General features: G+C 56.6%; 1 protein-coding gene across 1 annotated transcript; it reads left to right on the forward strand.

Moving 5' to 3' along the window:
• The first annotated feature begins 71 nt into the window (after nucleotides 1-71).
• On the forward strand, nucleotides 72-11,568 carry B4GALT2 (beta-1,4-galactosyltransferase 2). Its single transcript, XM_006153766.3, has 7 exons — nucleotides 72-163; nucleotides 1,771-2,126; nucleotides 2,334-2,569; nucleotides 5,440-5,630; nucleotides 5,853-5,975; nucleotides 6,091-6,195; nucleotides 10,701-11,568. The coding sequence occupies exons 2-7, from the start codon at nucleotides 1,823-1,825 to the stop codon at nucleotides 10,849-10,851; spliced, it is 1,110 nt and encodes a 369-aa protein (XP_006153828.1). The 5' UTR covers nucleotides 72-163; nucleotides 1,771-1,822; the 3' UTR covers nucleotides 10,852-11,568.
• The last annotated feature ends 40 nt before the right edge of the window (nucleotides 11,569-11,608 follow it).

Raw genomic sequence — 11,608 nt, forward strand, 5'->3', positions numbered from 1 at the left:
GGAGCCGGGAACCCTGCCCGAGCCGGAGAGGCATCCCCTGCTGAGCCCCGAGCGCCGGGTGAGAGGAGGGCGCGCGCGGCCCCCCACCCAGGGCCCCGACATTCCAGACCCGGCCCCGTAAGGGCACCCCGAACGCGGCCCCGAGATCCCAGCCCAGGACCCGGTGAGAGAGGCGCTGGCGGCCAGCCCCCGGCCTGGCTTCCCCCCACCCTACCCCCACTCCCATCCCCATCCCCACCCCCAGGCTCCCTCCCAGGCTCCTCCGCCCGCCCCCAGCCAGCCTCCCTCATTGTCCTCGCTCGCCTGGGCCTCGTGGCGCTCAGAGGTGCTCGGTTCTCGTCTCCCCTTTGCCTCGGCCCCTGCCCCACATTCACTTCCCCAATCCACGCCCCCCACCCCGGGCTCCACACCCACCTGGGCTTTGCTGCCTCCCCCATCCCAGGGTGCCACGTGTTCAACCTCCCAGCCCCGCCCAAAGGCACCCCTCGGTCTGGCCGCCAGCCTGACCCAGAACCCCTAGCCCCGAGGGAGGGGTGGGGATGTTTGCACGTGGGGCTGGGTGTGAGCTCCCGGGAGCCTGGACTTATGGCTGTGTAAGTCCGGGCGCAGCGGCTTTGTTGGTGAGTGTGTGACTTCGTGTGTTACTGTCACTGGTGTGTCTGTGGCTCTGTACTTCTCTGTGTGTCTGAGTGTGGGTGACTATCGCTGGGGCCAGGGGTGTCCATGAGATTCTGCCAGACTCACCCTGTGGCCTGAAGCACTGCCAGAAGTGGTTGCTGCTCTTGAAACCCCGGCCACAGCCATCGCCCAGTCGAGACCCCTTCTCACTGAGTGCCGGCTCCTGTCTCCAGGGCCCTGAGCCCCTCTGCCAATCACAGCCAGCTGTGCTGGGCCCCAGTCTTAGGGGCTGGTCTTGAAGTCTTAGCTGAGGGGTCCCCTGTGCTGCCCAGAATTTTGACCTCTTGCTCCAGCGGGGAGAAAGCCCATGAACAGCTTGTCTATATTTGGGCCCCTGGACACTGAGGGCCATTTCCCAGCCTGGTCCTAGTTGGCCTGGCCTGCTTGCGGCGGGGACCTGAGTGACCAACCCACTTCCCACCATGGCTCCTGGAAGGACTGAGTGAAGTCATGAGTGTAGAGTGCTTCTGCACGGTAGGTACTCAGTAAGTGGTCCCCTTCCCCTTTCCCGGCCAGGAGTCCTGGGTCCAAGATGCTGCCCTGTGGGGTGTCTGTTCCCTGGGCACAAGTGCACATGCGTGTCTGTAGGTTAATGTGCTTCCATGCTTAGGTGCGAAGCAGTGTGATCAGAGTTCATGTGTCCGTGTTCCCCGGACAACTTGGCCGCGTGCGTGCCGAGCTGTGCAATAAGGGTGTGTACCTGAGCGTGCGTGTTAGTGAGGACAAGGAACGTAAGTTTGTGGTTTAACATGGGGTCATGCCTCAAGATGTGTGTGTGAGCACTGAATTGCCTGGGGCCAACCTGGGTGTCTATAGGGGGTCTTCAGAAAGCTCATGGAAAATGCGTATTACCGAAAATATGTATGTGGACTTTTTTTGTACAAAAATAAATTCATACTTGAATGGTATGTTCCATGAACTTCTTGAAGTCCCCTTGTGTCTACAGGTAGAATGTGAGTGTGTGTCAAAGGGCACGAGTGGTGTGTGTGAGGACGTGGGTCCACGAGTGTGAGCAGCTGGGCAGGAGGCGGGCAGGAAGCCTTGCCATCCCACCGTGATCTGCTGGGTTCATTTCTCTCCTGCCCCGTCCAGGCCAGCAGCCGGATGCCCGGGCCCATCGGGCGGGCCAGTGGCCGCCTGCGGGATGAGCAGACTGCTGGGGGGGACGCTGGAGCGCGTCTGCAAGGCTGTGCTCCTTCTCTGCCTGCTGCACTTTCTCGTGGCCGTCATCCTCTACTTTGACGTCTATGCCCAGCACCTGGCCTTCTTCAGCCGCTTCAGTGCCCGCGGCCCTGCCCGTGCCCTCCACCCGGCTGCCAGCAGCAGCACCAACTGCTCTCGGCCCAACGCCACTGCCCCCAGCTCCGGGCTCCCTGAGGTCCCCAGTGCCCGGCCCGGCCCCACAGCTCCTGTCCTGCCACCCTGTCCTGACTCGCCACCTGGTCTTGGTGAGCCTGTTGGGTAGGGCCTGCCTTTAGGGGTGGGAAGAGGATTTTACCAGTTTGGGGGAATGGAGTCTGGACCCATGGGTACCAAGGGTCCAGGTCTGCTGAAGAGGGCTATTCCTGGAGTTCCTTGCCACTTCCAGGCTGCGGGAGGGGGCTGGTGTCCTTGGTCCTGGCAAAGGCCCAGACTCAATGGCATCCTGCCTGCAGTGGGGCGACTGCTGATCGAGTTCACCTCACCCATGCCGCTGGAGCGGGTGCAGAGGGAGAACCCCGGCGTGCTCCTGGGTGGGCGCTACACCCCGCCCGACTGCACCCCGGCCCAGACGGTGGCAGTCATCATCCCCTTTCGACACCGGGAGCACCACCTACGCTACTGGCTCCACTATCTGCACCCCATCCTGAGGCGGCAGCGGCTGCGCTATGGCATCTACGTCATCAACCAGGTGCGCCGACGGCACCCTGCCTGGGCACTGGCCACTGGAGAACCGCATGCACCTGTGGGTGTGCCTGCTCTTGGGGGAGTGGGGTCCGGGTGTCTGTAGGGATATGTGGGGTGGCACGTTGTTGTGGGTCCTTGTCTGCTTGTGCTGTGTGGGCGTGTTCGTGCACAGGGCATGGGGGGCACGTGTGTGTGAGAAGGGGCGTATGGGGGTAAATGTGGGCACACTGGCGGATATGTGCACAGCCTCAAGGGAGTAAGCCCCAGTGTGTACCTTTGGGTGGCCCTCCCCTGTGGTGGTGGAGGCCCACGATAAGCTGACCAGGCAGAGGTGTTGAGGGCCGGAAGAGGGATGAAGCCTACAGAACCTTGAGGGGCAGGTGGCAGCCATAGCTGAGGCTGGGGACTCAGCTTAGTGCCTAAGCCCTGTGTGGGTCTGGCTACGGCTGGCCACTGGGTCTCACTAACCCAGGCCTCCCTCCCCATGGAGAATGCTCAGACTTAGACATGGGTCCTGCAGACTCCAGTAGGATGGCGTGAGACTAGAGTGAGAATGGGGGCCAGGGGAGCAGCCCTGGGCTTGGAGAGCAGTCGTCAAGATGGGTTTCAAGGATGAACAGGCATCTGCTGGAGGAGGCATGTTCTGGGCAGGGGGCCCTGAGGAGCCCTGGCCGAGTGAGAACTGGTCTCATGTTCAGAACTGTCGACTGAGGCGTGGGGTCCAACGCATAGGCTGGGTCACAGCGATGAGGCTGGAGGAGGCCCAATCAAGGCTCTAGGGTGACATGCTGAGCAGGTGATTCCAGCCTGACGGCGGGACACCACAATAAGGTCTTACGGGGCAGAATGGAGAGCTTGCTTTTTAGAAAGATGGCTCTGCTGGCACTGGAGGGTGGACAGACGGGCGAGCTTAGAGATTCAGTGGCCAGTTAGGCCCGTTAGGAAAAGCTTGCATGTCCGGGGAAGAGATGGAAAATGTGTGTGTAAACAGAGTCCTGGGAACGGAGGGGTGAGAAGTCACAGGGAGTGAGAAGAGAGACTGTAGGACAGCCCGAGAGTTTGTCTTGTCAATTGTAGAGGGTCAGGCCTGTGAGTGACATGGGCTGCACGGGAGCTGGGCCAGATCTGGAGAGTGACTCCAGATCCTCTCTCGCTTGTGATGTGTTTGACCGTTAGAGGGAGAGGAGCATTCAGCAGTGAGACAAAAGGGTCCGGACCGAGGAGGGAGACCCGGGTGGAGAAAAGACCTGGGAGTGCCAGTACTTAGAGGCACCTGTGTCCGCCACACCCAGGGAGCGCGGGACAGAGAGGAGAGAGGCAGTCCTTAAGGGAGGGCTGGGGAGAGAGAGGCCCCTGCAAGGCTGAGCGGATTGGCCGGAGGGCCACAGGAGACCAGGAGAGCGTGGCGGCCGGGAAGCCCAGCAGTCAGTGTCGGGAGGGAGGCGGCAGCTGCCTGAGCACTGTGGGGGAGTGCGGAGGGATGCGGACCAAGGCGCGTCCAGTGGATTTAGCAACAAGGTGGGCCCAGCAAGAGCCATTTCAGGGGCATGGTGGGGGTGGAAGCAGATTGCAGTGGGTTGAAGGAGGAATCGGATTTGACGAAATGGAAATAACCAATTGGAGACAACTCTTTAAAAAAAAATCCTCTGCTGAGAAGGGAAGGCAAAAGGTAGGATGTTGGTTCGAGGGAGGTTTGCGTTTTCCCAGATGGGAGAGGATTATATGTATGAGCCGTGTGGGAGAAACCTCGGGCTCCTGGCTGGGGAGAGAGGTCACATGCATGCCGATGAACCAGGAGAAGACGGACAGTCCTCCCTCCAGGGGCCAGTAGGGAGAGGACAGGAAAGGGAGGGAGGAGAACCAGTGGGGCTGGGAGGCTGGGGGTTCCAGAGGGAGCAGCGCCCACCCCATCAGGCTCAGGAGTGGCTGGCATAGAAGAGGGGCTATTGCTGCTTCTCACTCCAGAGGGACCCCTCGCAGACCCTCCAGAACCCCCTCTGGTTCTGGCCTGGGGAGTGTAGTTGGGGCAGGAGCTCAGGGGCAGCTCCTTGTGGAGTGCTCCTTGGTCTGTCCAGAATCTTCTGTTTCAGCCTGCACGGCCAGAGTCCCTTCAGCCCTGTGGCTCAGGGGACCCCAGGCTCTCTGAGCCATGGCTGCCTGTGGGCAGCCTGCTCATCACTTTGTTGGGAAACCAGTGAGCCCACCTCAGTCCTGTCCTGCCTGCAGAGGCTGCCCAAGGCGGTGGACACAGAGCCTGCCGGCCAGTGCTGAGACTTGCTGGCTCAGTCCCTGTGGCTTCGGCATCTTAGACTCTGGCCATTTGGGGCATTCATTGCTGGTCTTGCTCTGCGCTCTGCAAGGGTAGGGACCAAGGCAGCTCTTCCTAGAACCCCTGCTAGCACACATGGAAGGCCACAGGCGTGTTTGAACAACTGGGTGAGAGCGCTGAATGACAATTTAACTGGACATTGGCATAAACGAAGCCCCGGGGAGGGAAAGGGGTGAGGAAGTTTGGTTGGGGAGTCTTCTGGACATGAGTGTAATGAGCACAAGAGAACGTTTCGGCAGGCAGTCCTGCTCACCCCAAGGCCTGGAGGCAAGAAAGAATCTGGCTTGTGCTGGGACTGCTGAGGAATGCTGTGTGGCCTGGCCCGAGGGCTGAGGGCCGTGTATGGAAGGACTGGAGCTGAACACGACTGGCCTTCAGGCCAGAGCTAGGAGGAGAAGTCAGACTTGGTCCTACAGTCTTAGGGAGCTATACAGGGAGCAGGGGGGTGGGTAGGTTCCCTGGAATTGCCCTGGGAGTGGTGAGTGGGGCAGCAGGTGCTTTCTGGTCATGATCCCAGGGCTGACCTTCCCTTTTCCCTACTCCAGCATGGTGAGGACACCTTCAACCGAGCCAAGTTACTCAACGTGGGCTTCCTAGAGGCACTGAAGGAGGATGCTGCCTACGACTGCTTCATCTTCAGTGACGTAGACCTAGTTCCCATGGATGACCGCAACCTCTACCGCTGCGGTGACCAGCCCCGCCACTTCGCCATTGCCATGGACAAGTTTGGCTTCCGGTACGGGCTCTCATCTCAGCTGCATCCAGGCCTCCCTGTCCCCACCACACCCAGGCCCTCAATCCCAGCCCCAGAGCCCTGCTCGTTCCTGAGCCCTAGCCCAGACCCCTCTGGCTAGAACCCTTCCTGGGTTCCCCACGCATGTTCTTCCCCACCTGGTCCCTGTTCTTTGTCTTGAATCCCTCTGGGACCCTTGCTGACACCTGCCCTCCCATGCCATAGGCTACCCTATGCTGGCTACTTTGGAGGTGTGTCAGGCCTGAGTAAAGCCCAATTTCTGAAAATCAATGGCTTCCCCAATGAGTACTGGGGCTGGGGTGGCGAGGATGACGACATCTTCAACCGGTGAGTAGGGACAGGGTGAGCAGTAGACTGGCTGGGTCGGGGGCGAGGTACTGTCTGGGCAGGGCTCCTTGCCCACTCCGGGTGCCTGTTCCACTTTGCCTGTCTCCATTTTCAGGATCTCCTTGGCTGGGATGAAGATCTCGCGCCCTGACATCCGAATAGGCCGCTACCGCATGATCAAGCACGACCGGGACAAGCATAATGAGCCCAACCCTCAGAGGTGACCCCCCAGCACCCCTGACTCCAAGTGCCCCTGGTTCCTTACTCCCTAGCGGTGACGTCCCAGTGCCTTCAGCTCTTGACCCCATGTATCCCAGTCTCTGACCCCCTAGGTGGCTTCCAAGCATCCTTGACTCCTGAAAGGTGACTTTCAGTGCCACTGATCTCCAAAGTGATCTGAAAGTCCCCAACTCCTAGCGGTGACTCTGGAGACCCCTGATTCCTGTTCCCTGACCCCTGCTTAGCCTTGACCCCAGATCTCTCTCACCCCAGCCTGATTCCTAGAGGTGACTAGGCCTTGCAGTCAGTGATCAGGTTGTCATCGGTGCATTCCCACCGCTGCCCACACAACCATCCTCGTGTACCTGTGTGACCCCTGCCAAGATAGGCCAAGAGAGAGCAGGCGCTGGGCACAGCCCCTGGGGGCCCAAGGAGTGGCCTGAGCGGTGTGGGGTGGAGTGTAAAGACAGTGCTGACCCCTCTAAGATGAGGCAGCAGCTCTACTTGGGAGGTAGCTGTGTCCACGGTGGCCTGGAGGAAGGACCCACAGGATTCCTGAGGCTGTTCTGTGACTGTCTGGTGCCAAACCTTGAGGCTGGGGCACCCAGAGCAGTCATATTCAGTCCCTGTTGTCACTCATGAAGCTCATTCCAGGCAGGGAGACTGGCATGAAGAAAGGTGGTTATAATCCAGGGTGACTGGGGCAAGGCACAACCCTGGTGGAAGATGGGAGTGAGAGAGGGCAGCTTCCTTGGAGGTGGTAGTAAACTGGAGTTTGCAAAGAGTTATTCATCCAACACGTTTGTCTCATGCCTTGGAAACAGTACTGTAGCACCAGGCTAAGAGAAGAAGGCAGGTTGGACAGACTGTCGTAATTATGAGTCTAACATGTGGACATAGGTGGTGTAATACTGACAGTTTTAAATGCTATGGGTGTTTTTTTCTTTTCTTTTCTTTTTTCTTTTGAGAGATTTTTGCTATAGGGTGTGTGCGCTCACCAGAGAGACAGAAAGTGAGAAATCACCCCCTGGGGGATGGCCACTCTGCAATCCCTTCTCCATTCCCCTCTCAAGATTTTTTAAAATCATTTATTTTATTTTATTTGTTATTGTTGTTGTTGTTATTATTATTATTATTATTATTTAATTTGACCAGAGAGACAGAGGGAGAGAGAAAAGGAAAGTAACAAAGCAAGCCTCCAGGTCCAGGACCTCAACTGTGGTCAGCCATGTGGGAGTCTAGCACCTTATCTACCACTTTATATGTTGGCCTCCCTCTCAAGATTTTGAGCACACATGCATACACACCCAGCGAGAGTTTTAAGCTGCTGGGTCTGGGACTCAAATTGTGGTCGACTCCTTGGGAGTCCAGTGATGTAACCAATACGCCATCTGCTGGCCCCTAAATGCTATGTTTTTAAGATCTCTGAAGGCTAGTAGTGACAATAAGTGTGTGGGGGAGTCGGTGCTGAGTGTTAGGGATCTCAAATAGCAGGCTGAGAGTTTATTGTCCAGAGGGACTGGGGAGAAATGGAAGGGCTTTAAGCAGAAAGCGGTCGGCTCAGATTTGGTACTGGGCGACTTTCTCTTGGAGCTTGAGAAAGGCGAAGGGCTGGCCTCGCGGGCTGGTGCAGGAGAGGAAGTGGCTCCAGTCTGAAGAAACAAATGGAGTTCGAGGGACAGGCTGGGTAAGGACGTGGGCTGCTGAGCCCCAGCTTGAATGGTAGAGTCTTCTGCTGTGAGCCCAGGGTGGAGAACAGGGGCCGGGCTGGATTGCAGCACTGTGATGGCAGAAAGAACATACAGCTCAGGGGAGTCCAGGGATCTGATAACTCGTAGTTCAGGTGAAAGCTATGGTCAGGGGGCCAGCATTTGGTGTGGAGATGAAGGTGCTGGGCTCCCACATGCTGACTGAAGTTTGGATCCCAGACCTAATGGCTTGAAAATCACTCCAGCCATGTGGGCACACATGCCCAAAACCCCAGGAGGAGAATGAGGAGAAAGGATTGTCGTATGGCCATTCCGCCTTGGGGGATGACTTGTCACTTTCCCTTTCTCTTTCTCTCTCTGGTGAGTGCGTGTGCCCTGTGGCAAGATAATCTTAAAAAAAAAAAAAAAAAGTTGTGGTCAGTAGGGAAGAGATGGCAGACTGGGAGCGGTGTGTGTGTGTGTGTGTGGGGGGGCGTGTTTCAGAGCCTCCAGGTGAGAGTGCTTGGTCCCAGGATGTCAGGAGAGGGATCTGAGCTGAGCTCAGACCTGGCAGGATCAAAACAGTTGGGATGACAATGGGAAGGGGGCTCTACAGGTGTGTTCCAGGAGCCTTGGTCCCATTTCAGGAATGGTTCATCTGGGTGCCATCAATTAGTAATGTCTGCCTTGGGCGTGAAAATGGCCACACAGCAAGAACTTTCAAACTTAAGAAACTCTGGATGATGGTTCTATTGACCCAGTTAATTGTGCCTCAAATCTAGTTCATCTGAATTCTTTCCCTCACTCCACATGTCCAAACTATCAGCAAGTCATGTCAGTGGCACTGCAAAACATACCTGAGCCCATCCACTTTCCCCTTTATTACCTGTCCCCCCAGACCAGGAGTCCCCAAGCCCCAGCTATGGACTGGTACTGGTCTCCATGGCGTGTTGGGAGCTGGGCAGCACAGGACGTGAGTGGCGGGCACTTGAGGGAAACTTCCTCTGTATTTATAGCCACTCCCCATTGCTCACAGCACTGCCTGACTCCGCCCCCTGTTAGATCCACAATGGCATTAGATTCCTGTAGGAGCACAAACCCTGTTGTGAACTGCACATAGATGGGATCTAGCTTGTGTGTTCTCATAAACCACCCTCCCAGCCCCAGTCCATGGAAAAATTGTCTTCCGTGAAACTGGTCCTTGGTGCCAAAATGGTTGGGAACTGCAGGCTAGCTTTCCTGCCTGGACTGCTGCAGAGGCCTCTAGTTTTCCTGCTGCCCTTTGCTCTTTGATAGCCTATCCCACCCCTACCCCAAACTGGGTTAGAAATCCCAGAGTCTTCTCACAGAATAACTTGTGAACTGCTCGCTCTGATGTACAAAGCTCTGCCCACCCGTGCTCAAACCCCTAGGCTTACTCTGTTTTTCCCCCTGGACCATTAAGGTCTAGCCACCCAACTGCAAAATCTTATTCCCAATTTGGGATGAGTGTGCACTCTCACTTCTGCCTGGAATTCTCTTCATCCTGCCCTTGGTTGGATGTCACTCGCCCCTTCCAAGGCAGCTGTCATTTCTTTCTCACTGTCCTTGCCTGTTACCTGCCCTGCTCACGGCTGCATGGTCTGCAGAGTACAGGCTGGTCCATGGGTGGTCCAGGGGAATGCTCAGTAAGTAGAGGGTGAAAGAGTGACTAAAGGACAAGGAACCAAAGATGGGCCAGGTCTGGGGAGTAAAGAGGCTGCATCCAGTATCCAGCATAGGACATACTGCTTTTTTTTAAAAAAAAAAAAGAATGATTTATTTAATTTTATTTATTCATTCATTTATTTTCACTTGACCAGAGAAAGATAGATACACAGAGAGAAAGAAAGTGAGAAAGCAAGCCACCAGGTCTGGGACTCGAACTGTGATCAGCCATGTGGGAGTGTCCAGCGCTTTAATTCATCATACAACCTGCAGGCCCAGGACATACTGCTTTTGAGGTGCCTGTGGGATGTCTCAGGTCTAAGGCCTTGGAGGAAGGTCTGAGCTGAGGAGTGTTGGTGAGGGTGTCACAGTTCTGCTTTCTGGCCAGAGGGAGCACGATCTTTGTTTTGTGAATGGATACAAGATCAGACCGGTGCCTGCTGGCTTGAGCCTTGGCTCCCGGGATCCCACATTGAGCTTGGTGGTGAGCCCTACTCTGGACCTATTTCCATCCTATCTAGGTTTACCAAGATTCAAAACACGAAGCTGACCATGAAGCGGGACGGCATCGGGTCAGTGCGGTACCAGGTCTTGGAAGTGTCCCGGCAGCCGCTCTTCACCACCAAGGAACCAAAGATGGGCCAGGTCTGGGGAGTAAAGAGGCTGCATCCAGTATCCAGCATAGGACATACTGCTTTTTTTTAAAAAAAAAAAAGAATGATTTATTTAATTTTATTTATTCATTCATTTATTTTCACTTGACCAGAGAAAGATAGATACGCAGAGAGAAAAAAAGTGAGAAAGCAAGCCACCAGGTCTGGGACTCGAACTGTGATCAGCCATGTGGGAGTGTCCAGCGCTTTAATTCATCATACAACCTGCAGGCCCAGGACATACTGCTTTTGAGGTGCCTGTGGGATGTCTCAGGTCTAAGGCCTTGGAGGAAGGTCTGAGCTGAGGAGTGTTGGTGAGGGTGTCACAGTTCTGCTTTCTGGCCAGAGGGAGCACGATCTTTGTTTTGTGAATGGATACAAGATCAGACCGGTGCCTGCTGGCTTGAGCCTTGGCTCCCGGGATCCCACATTGAGCTTGGTGGTGAGCCCTACTCTGGACCTATTTCCATCCTATCTAGGTTTACCAAGATTCAAAACACGAAGCTGACCATGAAGCGGGACGGCATCGGGTCAGTGCGGTACCAGGTCTTGGAAGTGTCCCGGCAGCCGCTCTTCACCAACATCACAGTGGACATTGGGCGGCCCCCATCATGGCCCCCTCGGGGCTGACTAACGGACAGAGGCACTCAGTGCCCAGGATTGCCTGCCAGAGGACTGACCTGCAGCCTGGCTGGCGGCTGCTCTGTGGGGGACCCCCCAAGACTAAGACTGTGGGCTCTTTTCTGAGGGTCTTCAGTAGACTCCCCAGCTGCACCTGGAAGTTTCAGAATCCACTTTGGGGGAGCTTCCAGTCTGGGCAGGCCCCTCAAGTGTGGCCCTCTCTGGAGTTAACCCTCCTTCCTGCCCCACTCCCCCCAAGCCCAGCCCCTCTCACCGTCAGGGTCGGGCCAGCCCCTGCACTGCCTCGCGGAGTGGCCTGGCCTAGGTCACTCCACCTCTGTGCCTCAGTTTCCCCTCCCTTGAGTCCCCTAGGGCCTGGAAGGGTAGGAGGTATGACTAGGGGGCAGCGTCTCTTCCAGGGGGACTTCTCAGACCTGGGGATCCCCCACACTCCCAGGGGAGGGGAAACCTTTTTCATTCAACATTGCAGGGGGCAAACGTTGGTGTGCCCCTTGCTGAGGAGCAGCCCCAGGAGGGGACCAGAGGGGGTGCTGTGTCGCTGCCTGGGATCTTGGGGTTGGCCTTTGCATGGGGGGCGGGTGGGGCTTGGATCAGTCTGATTCCCGCCTCCCGGTCTCGGAGGAGGAGGCAGTAGCCGCGGGCCGGCTCGTGTTTGTACATTGCACAGAAACTTGTGTGGGTGCTTTAGTAAAAAACGTGAATGGAGCAGCCGCTCTCGGCTGTTTGGGGACGGGGTCGCGGAACT

This window comes from Tupaia chinensis, unplaced genomic scaffold (assembly GCF_000334495.1).
Source record: "Tupaia chinensis unplaced genomic scaffold, TupChi_1.0 Scaffold000387_1, whole genome shotgun sequence".
NCBI classification, from domain to species: domain Eukaryota; kingdom Metazoa; phylum Chordata; class Mammalia; order Scandentia; family Tupaiidae; genus Tupaia; species Tupaia belangeri.